Source organism: Streptopelia decaocto, assembly GCF_964273445.1.
Source record: "Streptopelia decaocto genome assembly, chromosome: 1".
NCBI classification, from domain to species: Eukaryota; Metazoa; Chordata; class Aves; order Columbiformes; family Columbidae; genus Streptopelia; species Streptopelia decaocto.
This window is the reverse complement of record NC_138663.1, coordinates 15,827,339-15,846,756: the sequence shown is the minus strand read 5'-3', so window position 1 is coordinate 15,846,756 and position 19,418 is coordinate 15,827,339. Positions and strand designations below refer to the sequence as shown.

The 19,418-nt window shown below is 39.7% G+C and overlaps 1 protein-coding gene across 1 annotated transcript in view; it reads left to right on the top strand.

Moving 5' to 3' along the window:
* COG5 (component of oligomeric golgi complex 5) overlaps window positions 1-19,418 on the top strand; it is a 189,038-nt gene that overhangs the window by 131,318 nt on the left and 38,302 nt on the right. The window contains exons 11-14 of the mRNA XM_082076141.1: window positions 6,037-6,118; window positions 13,113-13,317; window positions 14,459-14,620; window positions 16,229-16,328. Coding sequence (XP_081932267.1) covers window positions 6,037-6,118; window positions 13,113-13,317; window positions 14,459-14,620; window positions 16,229-16,328 — 549 coding nt within the window. The remainder of the gene's footprint in view (window positions 1-6,036; window positions 6,119-13,112; window positions 13,318-14,458; window positions 14,621-16,228; window positions 16,329-19,418) is intronic.

The window sequence follows — 19,418 nt, the reverse complement described above, 5'->3', positions numbered from 1 at the left end:
GATCATCTAGTCCAATCCCCCTGCTGGAGCAGGAACACCTAGGTGAGCTTGCAGCTTGCAGCTTGCACCTTAAAATCTCTGCCTAAAAGGCCAGTCAGCTGCTTTGAATTTGTCATCTGCTAAGTGTAGATATTTTCTGTCCTAGACTAGCAAAAGTGTTAAACTTGGCCATTAGAATATTAAATTTTCACACTTACTATGCTTATATTATTGGAAAAAGACTCAATTTTATTAGTTAACAACAGAAACATTTACTTAAGAGAACCTTGTCTTAAAATACAGTTTGCTAGTCTGTGTTCACCTGGAATGCACAAGCCTGTGTTTGACTTTTCTTTCTTGAGCTGGGACAGAGACCAGGGTGGGCTGGCACTGTCCACATGTCTCCTGACACTGCCATTGTGCAGTATTATCACGCATTCTTAAATGTTCTATCTAAAAATCCCTCTATTGTGGGGAAGTTGCACAATACTACTGCCTGTGCAAAGTATTGACAGTAGTAGTAACTTTATAGTAACAGTTGAGACTATTTACAGAAGGTGAACTCATTTTTTGCTGATTGTTGGTTATGGCCCTGATTCAGCAAAGCACTCAAGCACATTCTTAATTTCACATAAATAAGGTATACCATGGAAGTCAGACTGCCTGCATCTATTATTCTAATAAGGGCAAACTTTGTTGAATTATAGCTTGCACTAATGATCTTTGTCCAGGTCATGTACGCAATAAAGTGAGCCCTACTGTTGAGAATATTCATTGCCATTTGTTGTCTAGCCTGCCAGACATATTTTGCCTGATTTATGTGTGTAATTTCCATGAACGAATAATTCCTGTGTGAATAGTATGTGTGACAGAGTACCAAATTTTTAAACAGTATGAAAAAGGGTAAAATTATAGTGGGTGGGCCAGACTGGAATCTGAATATTGTGTTTTTCTATTTTACTCTACACAGATGTAAATGGATCCCCTAGGAAAAACATTTTCAAAAGTTGCTAAGTGCTTATAGTCCATATGTGTTTCAAAAGCATCTCTCTGCTCCCCTGGTTCTGGGCAGCTGTCCAGCAAGTCAGAACAGCAGAGGGTTGCCCCAGTTCATGTTCCTGGGCAGTTGTTCAGTTTGTTTCTGACAGCAGAGGGTGGAGAAGGGGAAGGCAGACCTGGGCTGTCTTGCACTGCCCGGGGGTTGCATAGGGGCTACTGAATCATCTGAGTATCAGTGCTGGGGAATAAAATTGTCACTGGCTGCAGGAACAGCAGTGACAATATTTTTCATTCCCAGTTTGGGCTGGTAGATTAGTAGTTTACGTGAGTGTAGTTTAGATTTAGGAGCATTTTCACAGCAGATTTTTATGGAAAATATACCCAGTTCTGCAGCTGATCTTAACCTCCCAACCATTTTGTAGTGGTGCAAAGTGTGATTTATGTGCAGATTTCCTCTGCTGCGAGATCAAAAGAAAACTGTGAACAGATAATACCATCACTTCAAAAATGCTGAGTTAAATGGATCTGCTTTTGCGAGAAAATCCTATTTTGCCATCATAGTCCTACAGTTGCTTGCAATTAATGTTCATAAATTTAATTCAATTATATTATATATTGGGGAAAATATGTATATGTCAACCTAAATGTTGCCTGTCCAGAGTTTTAGATACCATCAATTACAGTTAAGGTTTTTTGTTGAAGAAAGAACGTATTGCCTGAAAAAAAGGAAGCAGCATTCTGTTATATTCTAAAGTGTAATAATTTCCTTTTGAGAGACCGTAAATGATGTACGGATGTTTTCTGTAGGATTTCTATATATGTAATATGTTACTGAAACAGTTTTGCCTCAGATAACAGTACCAGACCTCTTAACTTCAAAAGGTTTATGTGGTCTCTGAGTTATTAAACACAGACACTGATGGGGGGCAAATATGACAGAATGGTGACCTTTTTCCAGCGTTGTTGGTTATGGAATAGGAAGCTGTTGGGAAATGATTGCCACAGAGCTGAAAAGATAATCGGATGCAGTTCATTACTCATCTTGTCAGCTGCTCCTGCTACAAGGGATTGTATCACAAGATGTTAATCTGCTTGTGACTAGATTTCAAAGCAAGCATTTTTATTTTGGAGGGGGTGTAATTTCACATCTTTCAATGTTATTTCATTTTCAGAAGCAAGAGAAATGGAAAATTCCCAATTTAAAGTCTCAGAATATTAATTGATAAAAATATTAGTACATCCTTGTGGGTTCTGTTACAAAAATATGATGATACTGTGCAAAAAGCTGTTTAGTTGCAGAAGTTGTTCTTTTTAAGCTAATGATGAGGTTGTGTATTCCTTGAAGAGTGGAAGTTCGTTGGTCTGCCAGCACACTTCAGTGGGTACTGCAGGACAACAAATAGAGGCACAAGACAGATTTGCACCAAAAATAATCCCTTCTATGCATTGAATCACTAATGTGGATGTACCCAATATGTTGTCAGCCGGTGAGGGTATTGAGTGGAAATGTAGGGGAGGACCAAATTCATTGCTTACACTCCACAGATGGGGAGATGACAGGAATGCAGTTTTAGCTAGGTGACATTTTCTGAAAGTGAAAGGCCCAAAAGAGCAGTTACTTTCTGATACTGTGGGGTGTTGCTCATGGTGCTATATGGAGCATAGGGGAAGGCTGATAAACTTTCCATTACGATAAAACGAGCCAGATTTGCTGTGTACATTTCAGGCAGTCACTGACACCCTTTCCTCTTCTACCTTCATCCTGCCTGTCGTCTTCAGTGCTTGAAGAAGTTGTCCAGTACAAGGAGAGGGACATTCCTTTGATTTCCTGCTATGCTGGAGAAAAACACTCCTTTTGCTACCCTTTTTTGGTGTCATTTTCTACTATTGATTATTGTCAATGGAATTGCGCATTATATTTTAAATAGTTAAATTATAATTTCCATTGTTATCTACAGGCACAGATGCAATTTCTGTTAGAATATGTGGTTTAAAAAATAAGCAGTGAGATAGTTAAAAGTACTTAATATATTGAGTTAATGTGTAAGGAAAGAAGTTACAGGTTTAAACAAAATAAATAAATGGTTTCTGGATGCTCATGGTTGCATATGGCACTTTTTACTCCAGCAGGGTTATCTAATGCTAATGCTTTGCTGTATTCCAATTTTGGTAGCTACAGTCCACCCACTTAAATACCCCCTGGTGTATGCGTAGGCAACAACATTCTCTAGTTCCTGCCACAAACTCTTACATGGTCCTTTGTGTGCTGTTAATCAGCAGCTATATTTCACCTCCAGAATGAGTGCATCTCAACACGGGACAAAGTGGAGTATTGTATCTTATATTGTAGAAGCAACCAGTAACGACTCTGTAGATAGTGTTTTCAGTTGATCCCAAACTGGGGCATTTATCATTTTTTCCCCTGAACATTTTTGACTGAGTAGTCAATCAGTATGAAATGTTATTTGGATTTTCCGTGTAGCTTTTGGCCTCTTTTCTCTTCTTCCATGATACAGCAGTTAGCCAAGACATGAGAGCCTTCTTCACTACAAAATTCTCATACAGTTAACGAACCATTTGTCCAGGTCAGAAGACAAATGCTAATGGGCAGAGGCTTAATTGCTGCAGCTACAGCTAATATGCAAGTGCTTACATGAGTACATATGTATATATGTCTGAATTGATATTATGTATATATATAGATACCTACAGAAGTTACAGATTTTCACAAAAACATTAAATGTCATCACGTGTTGTTTGTCACTGTGTTGATTCTGACAATTAGGATAGAAATTGCAATGTGGGGGACTACATGCAAGTTCATTTTCAAGGCCCTTTAATCGTTGCACTTTGTGCTGAGACTGTGACAGAGGTGTAGTTGGTGATTACAGTAATGAAAAAAAGTTGTTTGAAAGTGCTCTGTATTTTTCCACCTCCATTAGATCATTTAGAAATTGAACTGAGTTACCATGCTGAATAGGCAAACATTGTTCCGGGCTGGGATAGAGAATATGAAAGCTAATTAATTTACTCCATAGTTGATGTGAAAGGCCATTTGTTTTATAGAAATTTTCATGTTTTAGATGTGAAACTGTGAAATGAAGAACTGAGTAATTTCATGTTTATGCTGTAGTAATACCTCTACAAAAAAAAAAAAACAAAGATATTTTATGCAGTACACCTTCTGAATCATTGTCTAATATTATCATTTTAGTTTGCCCATTTATGAAAATCAAGCACAATTTTACAGAAAATACAAACATAGCTATAAAATAAGTTACATCAGTTTCTAAATCCATCAGTGTCCTCAAGTAGCCAAAAATGAGATTCCATCATCTCAGTTTATTTTAGAATTCTATTTTAATTTTCATACGTTTTACAAGCATGAGTCCAACAGCATAAAAGATGTTCTCTCTCAATTCTTAACACATAAATTTTGTATTTCTTTGAATATCTTTAGAGATAATGGGTAGGGCTGGATGAATTCGTCATCTAATCTCAGAATTTGTTTAAGTATTCTATTTTATTGGATTTTTTTTAGATGCCTCCATGTACTTTTGGCCAATTTTCAGATTTTAGATCAATTCTTTAAGGTGATAGTTTTGGAACTGAGACTTGAACTTGCAGTCTTTCAATGACCAGCTCTTCAAGTGGGATGCAGTGGTACCCTGTTAATGGATGACATTCCAAACACCGTCATTGCTTTGTATGTTATTGCCAGTGCGAGTCAATACAGTGCATTCTTTCTTCCTCTGTCATCTTAAGGAGTAATTAATTTTGGAATAGCTGGACTTTTATATTTGACAGTTAATCTCCTTTCTGTGGTGCTGGACAGAGCAGTTGAACTGACACTTTAAAAGGGCTTGTCTCATTAATAAGAACTAGCATTGTTTGGGTTTTTTTTTTGTTGTTGTTGGTGGTGGTGGGTTTTTTTGGTTTTTTTTTTTCGGTCATAGTGAAGTCACTGGCAGTGCCAAAAGAAAAGCTGAGAAAACGCACCCCTCTTTGACAGTGATTTCAGTGTTGAGCCCTTTGCTGAAACCCATCTTTAGCTGTGAATGTTGTGCTTTGATTTAAAGCCTTGGATGTTTCAGTGTGGGTTCAGATGGAAGCAGCCAAGTGGCAGTGTAAGATCCTCAGAACCGCTGACATTTGTCATAGTTCCAGTTTTCCATTCTGAGCACTTTTTGCTGATTATCATTACTATAGTAATTTGGTGAAACTGGGTAGGTTATACAGTGGGGTCAATCCATTACCCTGTGTACCATACAATGAAGAAAATTGTTCTGTCCAGAGCGAGCATCCCCTTGCCATGGAAACACTGGACAGCTTTGCAGCTATCCAGCTGCTGGGCAGGACAGGGTACCCATCGCCATCTCTTGCAGTTCTTTTTATGTCAAACACACAGAGAGGAAGAACGCAAAACACAGAAAACAAAATCATGCTGTAGTGCTTGAACGTAAGTGCAAGGTGTTGGGGAGAGTAAGGAAACAGCCTTCTGCTTCTTGTGCGTCCTTTTTGCAAGAACGCGCCTCCCTGTTTCCACTCCTCACAGCAAACAAGGTGGTGGAGAGTCAACTGTGAGGTTCGCTGTATTTTCATGTGTTTTACTTTTTTTCGAAACAGGAAACTGTCCTGTGTGGAGCAGAGCAGCGTGCACTGGGTTTAGTCCCTGGTCAGTGTTGGCAAGTGTGTTGCGATGGCAGTAACAGCCATTGCTGTGATGGATCAGCACGAGAACCCCTATGGAATGACAAGGTCCCTGCAATGCAAAGAGATTTTCTAACGTGTCTCCTGAGGTGCACAGCTTTGGTCTACACTCATGCCCATAGAGAGCTGGGAGCATTTCTGTCAGACTTAAAGACTGAAGCTTTTACTTTTGTTTTCTCCAATATTTTTTCTAGCGTTAAACCCGAGGAAAACTTCTCAGACTTCATTTACTTAGTTTTTGTTCTCAGTGATGGTAGAACATCTTTGAGTGGAAGCATTTGCATTGTTTAAAATTATTTGAAAATAGTATGTTTTGAAACTTGTCTTTCTTTTGTTCCTTGCTATCAGGATGGCCAGTCTGACATTTTGTACAAATTTTGGACTGCAGTAACGCAGACACTTTCATCTCAGTTTCAGTCAGCAACAGACTGTAAGTATTCAGTATAAATGATTTGCAGTGTGCTCTATAGCTATTTTATATCTCATTTCAGTAAGCCCTTTCCTCATTGTCTCCTCACTAGAACTATAGCAGAGCTTCACTCAGTGTGTGGTCTCTGAATTTAGAACTTCTTGGTATAGTAACCAAACAGGGGGATCCTCAACTGTGGCTGAATTTTCAGAAAGAAATATTTTCTACTTCATTAAGTAGCCATTGTCTTATAAAAAAATGTATTTTTACAAACTGCATGTGGAGATAAAAATGCTTGGAATAGCAAATTATACTTCCCAAGGTGAAGTGGGTTTGCCAAGTTCAAAAATAGTAATTTGATTTTAAAGAACCGTTCAGTTTACAGATATATAAAGGGTGAGTGTCACGAGGATGGAGCCAGGCTCTTCTCGGTGACAACCCATGATAGGACAAGGGGCAGTGGGTACAAACTGGAACACAAAAGGTTCCACTTAAGTTTGAGAAGCAGCTTCTTCTCAGTGAGGGTGACAGAGCCTGGAACAGGCTGCCCAGGGGGGTTGTGGAGTCTCCTACTCTGGAGACATTCAATACCTGCCTGGACACATTCCTGTGTAACCTCATCTGGGTGTTCCTGCTCCAGCAGGGGGATTGGACTGGATGATCTTTTGGGGTCCCTTCCAATCCTTGACATTCTGTGATTCTGTGTGATTCTGTGATTCTTATAGTCTTGTTGAACAGTGATCAGTTGCAAACATCTGATTTTAGCCATTTTTGGATACCTTTATAAGTAGGAGTTGAGTTTCTTCAAAATTATGTCTTGTCTAAATATAAATTGATGGTGTTCTGACTATACACAATATTCTTTACATATGTAATATGTAAGTAGCAGATACAATCAAGGAATATTAAATAAAAATAAAGTATAAACATACTACAGTACTATTACCTGTTCATGCTAATGCGACATGCAGTTGGATCATAGGTGAGTTTGGTGCTTTCATAAATGTATCTTTCACAGAATCACAGAATCACAGAATCGACTGGGTTGGAAAAGACCTCAGAGATCATTGAGTCCAACCCTTGGTCCAACTCTAGTCCGTTTATTAGATCATGGCACTAAGTGCCATGTCCAATCTCAGTTTAAAAACCTCCAGGGACGGCGAGTCCACCACCTCCCTGGGCAGGCCATTCCAATGCCTGACCACTCTCTCTGTAAAGAATTTCTTTCTAATATTCAGCCTAAATTTCCCCTGGCAGAGTTTAAGCCCATGCCCCCTTGTCCTATTGCTGACTGCCTGGGAGAAGAGACCAATCCCCACCTGGCTATAACTTCCCTTCAGGTAGTTATAGAGAGTGATGAGGTCACCTCTAAGCCTCCTCTTCTCCAGACTAAACAACCCCAGCTCCCTCAGCCTCTCCCCATAGGTCTTATGCTCAAGTCCCTTCACCAGTCTTGTTGCTCTTCTCTGGACTCGCTCCAGCACTTCAATGTCTTTCCTGAACTGAGGGGCCCAGAACTGAACACAATACTCCAGGTGTGGCCTCACCAATGCAGAGTACAGGGGAAGGATCACTTCCCTTGTCCTGCTGACCACGCTATTTTTGATACAGGACAGGATACCATTGGCCTTCTTGGCCACCTGGGCACACTGATGGCTCATGTTGAGCTTCCTGTCAATTAGTACCCCCAGGTCCCTTTCTGTCTGACTGCTCTCCAGCCACTCTGCGCCCAGCCTGTAGCGCTGCAGGGGGTTGTTGTGACCAAAGTGCAGCACCCGGCACTTGGCCTTATTGAACTTCATCCCATTGGAATCAGCCCATTTTTCCAGTCTGTCCAGATCCCTCTGCAGAGCCCTCCTGCCTTCCAGCAGGTCGACACTCCCTCCCAACTTGGTGTCATCAGCAAATTTGCTGATGATGGTCTCAATCCCTTCATCTAAATCGTCAATAAAGATGTTAAATAGGACTGGACCCAACACCGACCCCTGGGGAACACCACTAGTGACTGGCCGCCAGCTAGATGCAGCCCCATTCACCAGCACTCTCTGGGCCCGGCCCTCCAGCCAGTTCTTAACCCAGCGTAGAGTACACTTGTCCAAGCCATGGGCTACCAGCTTTTGCAGGAGTATATTATGGGAGACAGTGTCAAAGGCCTTGCTGAAGTCCAGATAGACCACATCCACAGCTTTCCCCTCATCCACCAGGTGAGTTACCTGATCATAAAAGGAGATCAGGTTGGTCAGACAGGACCTGCCTCTCCTAAACCCATGCTGGCTGGGTCTGATCCCTTGTCCATCCTGAAGGTGCTGTGTGATTCCATTCAGGATGATCTGCTCCATAACCCTGCCAGGCACTGAGGTCAGGCTGACAGGCCTGTAGTTGCCAGGGTCAGCTTTGCAGCCCTTTTTGTGGACTGGGGTAACATTGGCCAATTTCCAATCATATGGGACCTCCCCAGTGAGCCAGGACTGTTGGAAGATGATGGAGAGAGGCTTGGCAAGTTCTTCTGCTAGCTCCCTCATCACCCTAGGATGGATCCCATCTGGTCCCATTGACTTGTGAGGATCCAGATGGCTCAGTAAATCACCAACTATTTCCTCCTGGAATACAAGGGCCCTATTTGGGTTCCTATCTCTGTCAACCACCTCCAGACATGAGTTGTCCTGAGGGCCACCTGTCTTACTGGTAAAAACTGAAGCAAAGTAGGTATTAAGTACCTCAGCTTTCTCCTCATCTTTGTTAACTATATTTCCCTCAGAGTCCAACAGAGAATGGAGATTTTCCTTGCCCCTCCTTTTGTTGTTAACATATTTGAAGAAGGACTTTTTATTATCCCTGACAGAATTGGCCAAATTAACTTCAAATTGCACTTTTGTTTCCCTGATTTTTTTTCTGCATGATCTAGCTATTTCCATAAATTCTTCATAAGTAGCCAGCCCTTTTTTCCACAGTCGGTAAAGTCTCTTTTTATTTCTGATTTCATTCAGAATCTCCCTGTTTAGCCAAGCCGGTTGTCTTCCCCGCTGGCTAGCCTTTCGGCACACCGGTATAGCCTGTTCCTGCGCACTCAAAACCTCCTGCTTGAAGCATGTCCAACCCTCCTGGGCCCCCTTGTTTTTAAGCATTGTTTCCCAGGGTATGCTCTGAACTAGACTTTTGAATAGGCAAAAATCTGCCCTCTGGAAGTCCAGCGTAGAGGTTTTGTTAATGGTTTTCCTTGCATCTCTGAGTATTGAGAATTCTATTATTTCATGGTCACTATGCCCCAGGCGGCCTCCAACCACTACATCTCCCACCAGCCCTTCTCTGTTTGTAAACAGTAGGTCTAGCGGGGTCTTGCCTCTGGTAGGCTCATTTACCAGCTGATGAAGGAAATTGTCCTCTATACACTCTAGGAACTTCCTAGACTGCCTCTTCTGTGCAGTATTGAGCTCCCAGCAGATATCCGGCAGGTTAAAGTCCCCCACAAGAACAAGGGCCGTCGATTTTGAGACATCTGCCAGCTGCTTGTAGAATAATTCATCTCCTTCATCATCCTGGTTGGGCGGTCTATAACAGACACCCACGAGGATGTCAGCCTTGTTGGACTTCCCTCTGATTCTGGTCCACAGGCACTCAACCTTGTCACTGCTGACCTCAAGTTTAACAGAGTCAAGTGACTCTCTAACATACAAAGCCACCCCTCCACCTCTCCTACCCTGCCTATCTTTTCTGAAGAGCTTGTAGCCACACATAGCAGCACTCCAGTCATGAGAGTCATCCCACCATGTTTCTGTGATGGCAATCATGTCATAGCTTTCCTGCTGCACGATGGCTTCCAGCTCCTCTTGTTTGTTGCCCATACTGCGTGCATTAGTGTACATGCACTTCAAGTGGGCTGCTGGTTTCACTCTTAATTCGGGCTTTCCATCTTTCATCTCGTCTTTGGAGAGCCCAGTTTCGATCCCTTCCCCCTTCAAACCTAGTTTAAAGCCCTCCTGATCAGCCCTGCCAACTTATGGGCTATAGTCCTCTTGCTCTCCCTAGAAGGATGAAGCCCATCTGATTTGAGGAGAATAGGTACCATGGAGCTTGCCCCATGGTCAAAAAACCCAAAATTTTGACGGCGACACCAATCCTTAAGCCATCTGTTGATGAGATGAGCTTTTCTACTCCTCTCTCTATTTAGTTCCTCATCCATCCCAGCTAACACAGGAACTGAGGCGAATATCACTTGTGCTCCCGTCCCATGAACTGATTGACCCAGTGCTTTAAAGTCTTTTTTAATTATCTTGGTACCACTTCTGTTGATGTCTTCGCTGCCAACTTGGACTACTAACAGGGGATAGTAGTCTGAGGGCTGAATTAGCTCTGGAAGTCTTCTTTTAACGTCCCTCACCCTGGCCCCAGGAAGGCAGCAGACCTCCCTGTTGGATGGGTCTGGGCGACATATAGGGCCCTCTGTTCCCCTCAGAAGGGAGTCACCAACTACCACCACTCTTCTTTTGTTTTTTCTTCTTACAGCTGCAGTTGTGATCCTTTTTGCAGGTGAGGTCGATCCAGGGGGCTCTCCAGGTGGATCCTCTTGTCTATCCTCTGCCTGATTTTCAGGGTCCAGGGCCTCATATCTATTTGTTAAGGGCACCGAGGGAGGTGATGGGGTTCGAGAGAGGGTTCTTTCACCTCTCCGGTCGGGGACCTGTTTCCATTCCCCCCCATCAATTAGATCTGTTCTATCAGCCTTCTGGCAGGAGGGACAAGGCTTTGCCATCTCCTGTTGCACACCCTTAGGATTCAAAAGAGTTTGACCCCACCAGTCAATTTCTTCCTCACTCTCCCTAATGCTCCTTAGTCTCTCCACCTCTTCCTTAAGCTCTGCCACTAGGCACAGTAAGTCATTGACCTGGTCACATCGTACACAGGTGCCTCCCATACCATTCTCTGGTGCTAATGCCAGGCACAGACACTCTGCACAGCCAGAAGCCTGGGTGGCTGCATCCTTCTTGGCAGGTAGTGTCTGTGTAGACACACTCTTTGTATTAATGGTAGCAACAGCTTTCCTTTTTCTAGAAACCATTGCTACCCTTAGTTAGATTGGGGACAAGAAAAGAAAAGAAAACGAAGCCCCGGACAAACGCACCTACAAGAGCTCTTTGTGTCCAGTCTACTTGCCCTGCCACACCCCAGTCTGTGCCACCAGCAACAAGTGGGAGGTTTAACAGCAAGGAGTGACAGAACCTCTGAACCCTACTGCACAAGCAGCCCCAGTCGCTGCTGCAGCAGCACAGTGTGGGTAGTGCTCACCTGCCTCCCAAGCACGTTCACCTCTCAGCGCCTGGTGAGCAGCAACGCATCGCTGCCCTCCCGGAGGCTTTTTCAAAGCAAGATGTTGTATACAGTGTATAAAGTCTATTTTTTATTCATACGGGTAAAGTGTATAAGATTCGCATTTATCTTTGTGATCTCAGCTGTTGCATTGGCCCTTAAAAATTTGGTCCTTCCAGGCTTTATAGCAGCAGTAGAATTTTAAGGAACTAACTGGCTGATTCATGTTCAGCAGTTGCTAAGTAACTAGATGATCCCAAAAGAAAATGTATTCATCTTGTATTAAAACATATTAATTTTACTGTTTGCCTTACGGATTACTTTAACAGCTCTATGAACATACCCGGAATCTCATCTGTTCAAACTGAACATGTGCTACCTGTTTTCAGCACTTGGGTTTAAGATTGTAAAATTGTGACATCAGTTAATGGGATCAATCAACATTTTGGAAGTAAGGGAACTCTCGCATTTTGTCAGCAGTACTTTGTCTGACAGCTATTCCATAATATTTTATTACTTATGATTTTTCATCTTGTTTTCTCTATAAGCATTTAGAGGGAACAGTTGGATTTTTGAACTGTGAAAGAAGTTTTTATTTTACTACAGCTGAGTTTTGGGGAAAAAATGCTTACAGCGAGTAGACTTTTTCATTTAGGTGACACATCTATATAAGAATGTTCATTTTTAACATATAAATTCTAAGTAATTGAATCCAGTGACATCAGTCACAGACCTCTGGATCATATAGATCAGCAGAAGACTAGACAATATCAGAAAAATAGTGTAAAAATAGGAATTCATGGCAGTTTACAGAGTTTGATAAAGGATCGTTATCTGCTTTTGTGAGGCTGGGACAGGCTTTATAAACAGAGCCTTGTGGCCTAAAATAACTCTGTGTTTGATAATAGATGTGAATCCTCCCATATTCAAAATTAGAGTATATTTAAGTTGAAGGGACAGGCTGGGTGAAATGGGGCAGATCTCTGGAACCTGAAAAATCAGCGAATGAATGGAACAGTGTTAATCTCCTAATGTAGTGGGAAATCCGTAAAGTATGAGTGATGTTAGGTCAAGATTAACATCAGTTGCTGGAGCAGTTGTACATTTGTTTCATTTCCTGTTACCTGCCGCCAGCCTTTCAAGACTGAAAATAGCACTGATTTTTCTGCTGGCTTTGTCATTCTTTATTTGTCAAGTTTAGGAATTACATTTTAGGTACCTTGTTTTAAGAAGCGTGTATAAAAGCATATGCCTCCCTCATCAGACTTTGACTCAGAGAAGTTATCTTTGTCTGTTTTTAATGGTTATCTTCAAAGTTACACAGCCCCAAACTTTTTCCCCATCAAGCTATTGTTAGAAAATCTCTAGATTTAGAGAGTTCTAATCGGACTTTGGCCTCAAATAAGAGTGATAATTAAGTTTGATACCAAGTGTTTCACAACCATGATTAGCATCTTTATTGTACAAACTAAGTTTTCCATGTCCAGTCTTCTAATTCTGGATTTTCTGCTGGTGCTTTAGATATGTGCCATTTAATGTGATAACTCATGCCACTTTGAAATTAATTGTAAATATTACATCATTAATACTAAAGATAGGATAACATTGTATATCATTCATTGATAGACACGCAAAGATACAGATTGTTTATATGAATCAAAAAAACGGTTTAAACTTAGCAGTGCATATTGCTTACTGCTTTATTTTGCAGCCTCTATGTTTCTGAAACAAGCTTTTGAAGGAGAGTACCCCAAACTACTGAGGCTTTATAATGACTTGTGGAAGCGCCTGCAACAATATAGTCAAAATATTCAGAGGAATTTTAACACAAGTGGAACTACTGACCTCTTTGCTGAACTACAGCAAATGGAAGAAGATACACAGGACATCTTCATGCAGAAAAAACAAGATTATGAGTATGTATTATGAACTCTAAGGCAACAAAATGTAAAGCTTTTCACCCTGCAAAAACACAGAATATTTTTAATAACCTAGTGTTATTCAATTTGTCAGAGTGGGAAAAGTTTAAAGGTTTTTTTTTCCTCTTGCAGTGGTTGGTTTAATACTATTTTAGAGCTGCAGGATTTTCATTAGTTTATATAATCAACAGTGTTGGGTTCTCTTTCACAAAGTCCCTGATTTTGGAACTAGTTTTATCTTTTTGTCTCTTTGGGTGAAAAAAAAGAGCAGAATGCTATAAATTCAGTTTTGTATGTGTCGCAATTACGGCACTAGCTTTCTCTTAATGATACTGCAATCACTGGCGTGTGACAAATGCTCAGTTTGTTATGATTCACAGTTTTTATGTTTATACATCGTAGAATAAACATGCTGAGTGGTAAATATCAGATCAATCTGTAACAGGCTCATCAAGTCTATTAGAACTTCTAGACTTACCTAAGATAAGATGAATATTTTATGTGGGATTTCTATTGGCTTAAATATGTTCCTGCGCAGTCAGGGGGACATTTCTCATTGACTTCAATGAAAGCAAAGTAAAAAGTTCACCAAACTTCTGACAGTGAGGTAAAATGTTTAAGAGAACTACTGCTTATGCATTTGCACAACTAGAAGTACTAAAGACTGAAGCTTATTAAAGGTAAATTGAACAAGAATCTTTCTATTTGAAGCTTTCTATATGCATACCTATACCAGGAGATACTTTTTTTTTGTAAAATATGTCAAGTACAAGCTATCAGCTAATGAAGTATGTGAATATAAAATGGTCTTTCATTGCAGTTCTGGGTATCTTGCTGTTATTTTGCAGATGTTTTTAGCACTGTTTGTCTCAAGAACACCTTGAATTAGCGATTCCATGTAGGTCTTGCAGAAAGTACTAAGAACTGTACTGAACTATGCAGAATGGCTCCCTGACTAGTTACATGGTTCAAGTGAAAAGCAAGGTGCTCTACACTATTAAAATATTTTCAAGTGTGTATGTTTAAAGAGCAGAAAGAAGACCCAGGTTCAATACTGCAAAGTCTATATCATCTGGAAAGATTCAATGCTATTGTGTATTTTAATTTAAAATGTATTCATTTTGTCTTATGCTCACAGTCCAGAAAAGGCCTTGAAAGATTCACTGCAACAATATGAAGCTGCTTATTTGTCAAAATCTTTGTCTCGACTCTTTGACCCCATCAATCTCGTCTTCCCTCCTGGAGGTCGGAATCCTCCTTCTTCTGATGAGCTTGACAGCATCATTAAAACTATAGCCAGGTATGCAGGTATAATACATTGAAAAATGTACTCTTCAACATGTTTTTTCTCATAAGTTACAATTTTATAAATGAGACTTCCTTAGCAGTGAAAGATTGATTACTCTTTAGTTATGAAACTGGTTAGTGTAAAAATTAAGTCAGGATATGGAATGGAATGGAATGGAATGGAATGGAATGGAATGGAATGGAATGGAATGGAATGGAATGGAATGGAATGGAATAGAATAGAATAGAATAGAATAGAATAGAATAGAATAGAATAGAATAGAATAGAATAGAATAGAATAGAATAGAATAGAATAGAATAGAATAGAATAGAATAGAATAGAATAGAATAGAATAATATTTCAGTTGGAAGCGACGTACAAAGATCATCTAGTCCAACTGCCTGACCACTTCAGGGCTGACCAAAAGTTAAAGTGTGTCGTTAAGGACATTGTCCAAATGCCTCTTAAGCATCCGGAAGAGAAACTTCACACATACTGTAAATGTCTGATATCTTAATTATCCTGACTTTGTCAAAGGGAAGATGATAGTGGTTTGGCTGCAAGTGATAATACCTGATGTAAATATTCTGTTAGAGTGAAACAGCCAGATAATACATAAAGAGAAGTATTCCAGGAAGATTTTGTAGAATGAGATGCTTCAATTACCAATGATGTGTTTTCCCTCATAAGGTTTTGGAAAGGACAACTCTGTTTAATACAGTCTGGAAATGACGGGCAGTATTCACAGTTTGTGTGTGTGCAGTATTAAATACCGACACTGAACTTGTGACTGGGAGTTGCAGATATGCAGAATGTGCCTGTTGGTGTGGTTGTTGTTCTTTTGCTCCCTGCAGAGGAGAAGGGGAAAAAACACAAAAATTAGAAATTTCAGCTGAATTTTCCAGACTGACCTTTAGCTAATGATGTTTGAGGCCCTGCAGAGTTCACGGAGAAGGTTATTCCTACATCAGGGTGCCTGGTGTCTCTCCAGCTCTTGGGAGAGGTTAATCTCGTCACAAGCAACATGATGGTCCCTGTGCTTCTCTGTTTTCAGTAGAGCATTTATTAATGCAGCCCCAACCGATGGAGATCTGGGGCGGCTGCATGAACAAGAAATACTGGAAGTGATTTAGAAGTATTTTCCTTCTTCCATTTGTTCCCTGTCGTTCCTTTGGCGCCTCTGTTACTATAAAGGATTGCCTAAAACACAGCTTAGCAGTTGTGTCAAGCTGAGGCGTCCCCTGGGTATTTCTGCACAGCTCATGTAATTCTAGAGTTGAATGACTGTGTATTCACCTGTAATGTTTGAAGGCTGCTGCCAAAGCTTGAATGTAGTTAATTGCAGTCAATATTTTTGAATGGCTTACTAATAGTGATTTCATACTGAAGTGTCATTCCTAAACTTTGCTCATTTTTACTAGAATAGGAACACTGCACATAAAATTCCCAAATGACTCGTTAAATCGTAAACTGAATTACGGTGCTTAGAAAGACTTGGTTGTATGTGTTACTCTCTCTAAAATGATGTGCCATGTAACTACATATTCGTAGTTAATTCTTTATCAATTAAATACAGCGCTGTGTAGTTGTTAATTAATATTTGTAATCTTTGCTTCCAGTGAGCTAAATGTGGCTGCTGTTGATCCAGACCTGAGTTTAGCTGTGGCAAAAAACGTGGCAAAGACCATTCAGCTCTACGGTGTGAAGTCTGAGCAGCTTGTAAGCAATTTTTAATTCCTAAAAACTCATGTTTTTCTATGTACAATGTTCTAGGTTTTGTGGATTTTTAACATAACAGTAAAGCAATCTAGATAGACAAAACCTTCAAATTGGCTTTTCATTGTAGCTGGAAATATTTTCACTTAAATTCTGCTTTCAGATGAACACAGTCTATTGGTAGCAGTAAAATTTTGTCTGTATAACTACAAATTGAATTTGCCATATAAATTTAATAAAAATAAAAATTGTAGATCTTGTTAAGTAAAATTAAGACAGTTCCATTTGGTTAAATACTTACCAACATTTGATATTCCATCAGCTGCATGATTCATTGTCATTATGGTATTAAAATCTGGACTATTCAAATATATTTTTTCACTATTTGCAACAAAAATTGGGCATTTTTCCATATATTTTATTATTTGACGTACTTTTAACTGACCATTGATCTGTCTGCATATCTCAGACACTTCTAGTCATTTGCCATGCACTGTTATCTAGTGTTAACTGAATAGAGGAAGGTTTCCAAAGCCTTATCCTTTGGGTAAGGATCCTCCAAAAGCCAACGGATAGTATAGTACAGTGAATGTTGTCATATGAAAAATTAATTTGTAAGATCAACAATTTTCTTGTGAAGTCTGTTGCTGAAATTTTAATGCTTTTCTTATGAAGAGATGAAAATTATTTTTTGCAATACGCAGACCTACAAGAAGTGACTGCTTGTATTTGTAAACCAGTTTTTAACTTAACATGAATTCTGAAAGCAAACTCAGAATCCGGTGACACTCATTTACTATATGGTTCTTTTAAAGAGAGATACTTGTTAACCATTTTGTGTAACAATTGGCTACAAAACATAGCAGCAATTAAGTTAGTATGGATTCTGTTTACCTTTTAGACACCTGCTGTCTCTGAATAGCTTTAAATAAATTGAAATTCAATAAGACATACCTTATTTACCATGTCTGTTGGCTGAATTGTATTGGAAGTTTGCAAACTAGTGTATGGAAGAGGCATGTAGGCGGAGCAGCATTAAGGCCATAAAGAATATTTAAGATTTTGAAATAAAAAAGTGTTTATATTATTTTGCTGTGTATTTGGAGCGTAATGCTTAAGTTGGGTGTTTTGTTAAAGACAGCCAATCATGGTTTCATAATTTCAGAGTGAAATTTGCTCATGAAAGAAATCAGGATTTTTAGTAGTTTGCAAGAGTCATCGTGAGTAAAAGTGTATTACACTTGTGTCCCTATTTATCATGGATTGTGGCACCAAATACTGGCATTCAGCTGGAAAAAAAGACATATCAGCTGTAACAGTGAAAGCACCAGGGTCTGTTGTGCTCATCATCTCTGTCAGAGTTGAATCTGAGCAGTAGCTTGTTTGAAAGCACACATCGTTTTGTGATCAGCCAGCTGACACATTCTTAAGAAATGCTGAGCAAAATGGGTATGTAGAAATAAGCTGACAAGTATATGATGTGTGGCTTTGTATTAGCTGACCTTAAACTAAAGGAGCGTGGAAGTAAAGAGGGGGTCTGAGCCCTTGAACTTCTTGATATTGACAACTGAAAATAAAACCTGAAACTTTGAAAAACTGACTGGTTTAGTCAAACTGGCAGAATAAACGTGAGTGTCCTTCAAGAATATACCTGCAAATTGTAAAGCAATATCACAGAATCAACTGTTTATCACACAGCTGCTTTTTTATCTCTCTTTCTTTTTTCTCTCTTTACTTACTGATACACGTTACAAAACTAAATGTTGCAGGACTCAACAGAGTTGCCAAGCCATAGGTGTATGGTGCCATCCTTAAGTGCTAAAATGTCATGCGTAGCCTCCAGCTGCCTCTCCACTTCTCCTGTGCTGTGCTTGCCAGCCCTGTGGATATAATCTAGAATATCTTAATTTTTTTTGGTACCTATTTTTGGGTAGACAGATTGAGGGTGAGATGTGTACCATGTGCAGAACAGGAGCTATGTCAGACAGCACTGTTTCATTATGTTTTAGTGGTGTAGCCAAGAATGCAGTCTTCATTCAGTCTTGCAATCCAGCTTGCAACAATGACTTTGTGAAGCTGAGCAGGGTGACCGTGGAACATTTCCGCTCAAATGCTTCATTTCTGATAGATATAGTAGAGCAGTGCTAAAGATGGAAATTTAATTTCCTGGAGGAATTCACAATTGACTTCTTTTCCAAATTTTCCAAAAGTAAACAAAAGTATCTCAGAATTCTTGGTGAAGAAAGATTGGGGAGAACTTTTAAGAATCATTAGAATTTTTTTTTTTAATATCGTAATATTGATGGTAGATTTGAATGGTGAAAAACTGAAATGTGCAGTCCTAAAATGTTCTGACATTCTGATGTCAGAGTTTTCATTTATTCAATTTCACAAAAAAAGGAATTGTGATTCATTACGATTTCATCGCTGTTTCTCCAGTTAGCTTTACATAGGATGATAACAATAAAAATGTTATTCATGACTCAAAGATTTTACTTTTGAATAAAAGCAGCATCTAGCAATCTGTATATATAGTACTAAAACAAAAACAAGTAAGAAAAAATGGCCTTTTCCTGTGAATCCAAGACATGTGTTTGTGTTACTTGTGACTTCGTATATTCCTGGGTTTTGGTTTTCTGCTTTCCACACACCAAGAACTTGCTGTTGCTGTGCCTGAGACCTGTTCTCGTATTAACCAGTTCGGATTATTTCAGAGAAGATATAAATAACCCTCTGTAAGCAGTAGGTAGATATATTCTGCAGTTGGGTGAATCTTTAGCTAATTCCTTGGTGATGCTTGATGTGGTTGGTTTATGCCGTGAAGCATTCAGAAAAATTGTCCTAATTTCACTGAGTGTGATTGCAGATGTTCTTACTATACAGGGTTTGAAGGGATAATTATACATTGCACTAAATTAAAAAAAATCTGTTATTTTAAGAGTATTATCTCTCAACTTTATCACCCGTCCTGTGTTTTGTTAGGTGATGCTGAGGAAGGGTGCTTGGTATATTTTCTCTTTACCGTTATTATTTTGTCTCTTCTTATTCACTTTTTCTCTAAATCAGGCAGCCCAATCATCTTCATAATGATTA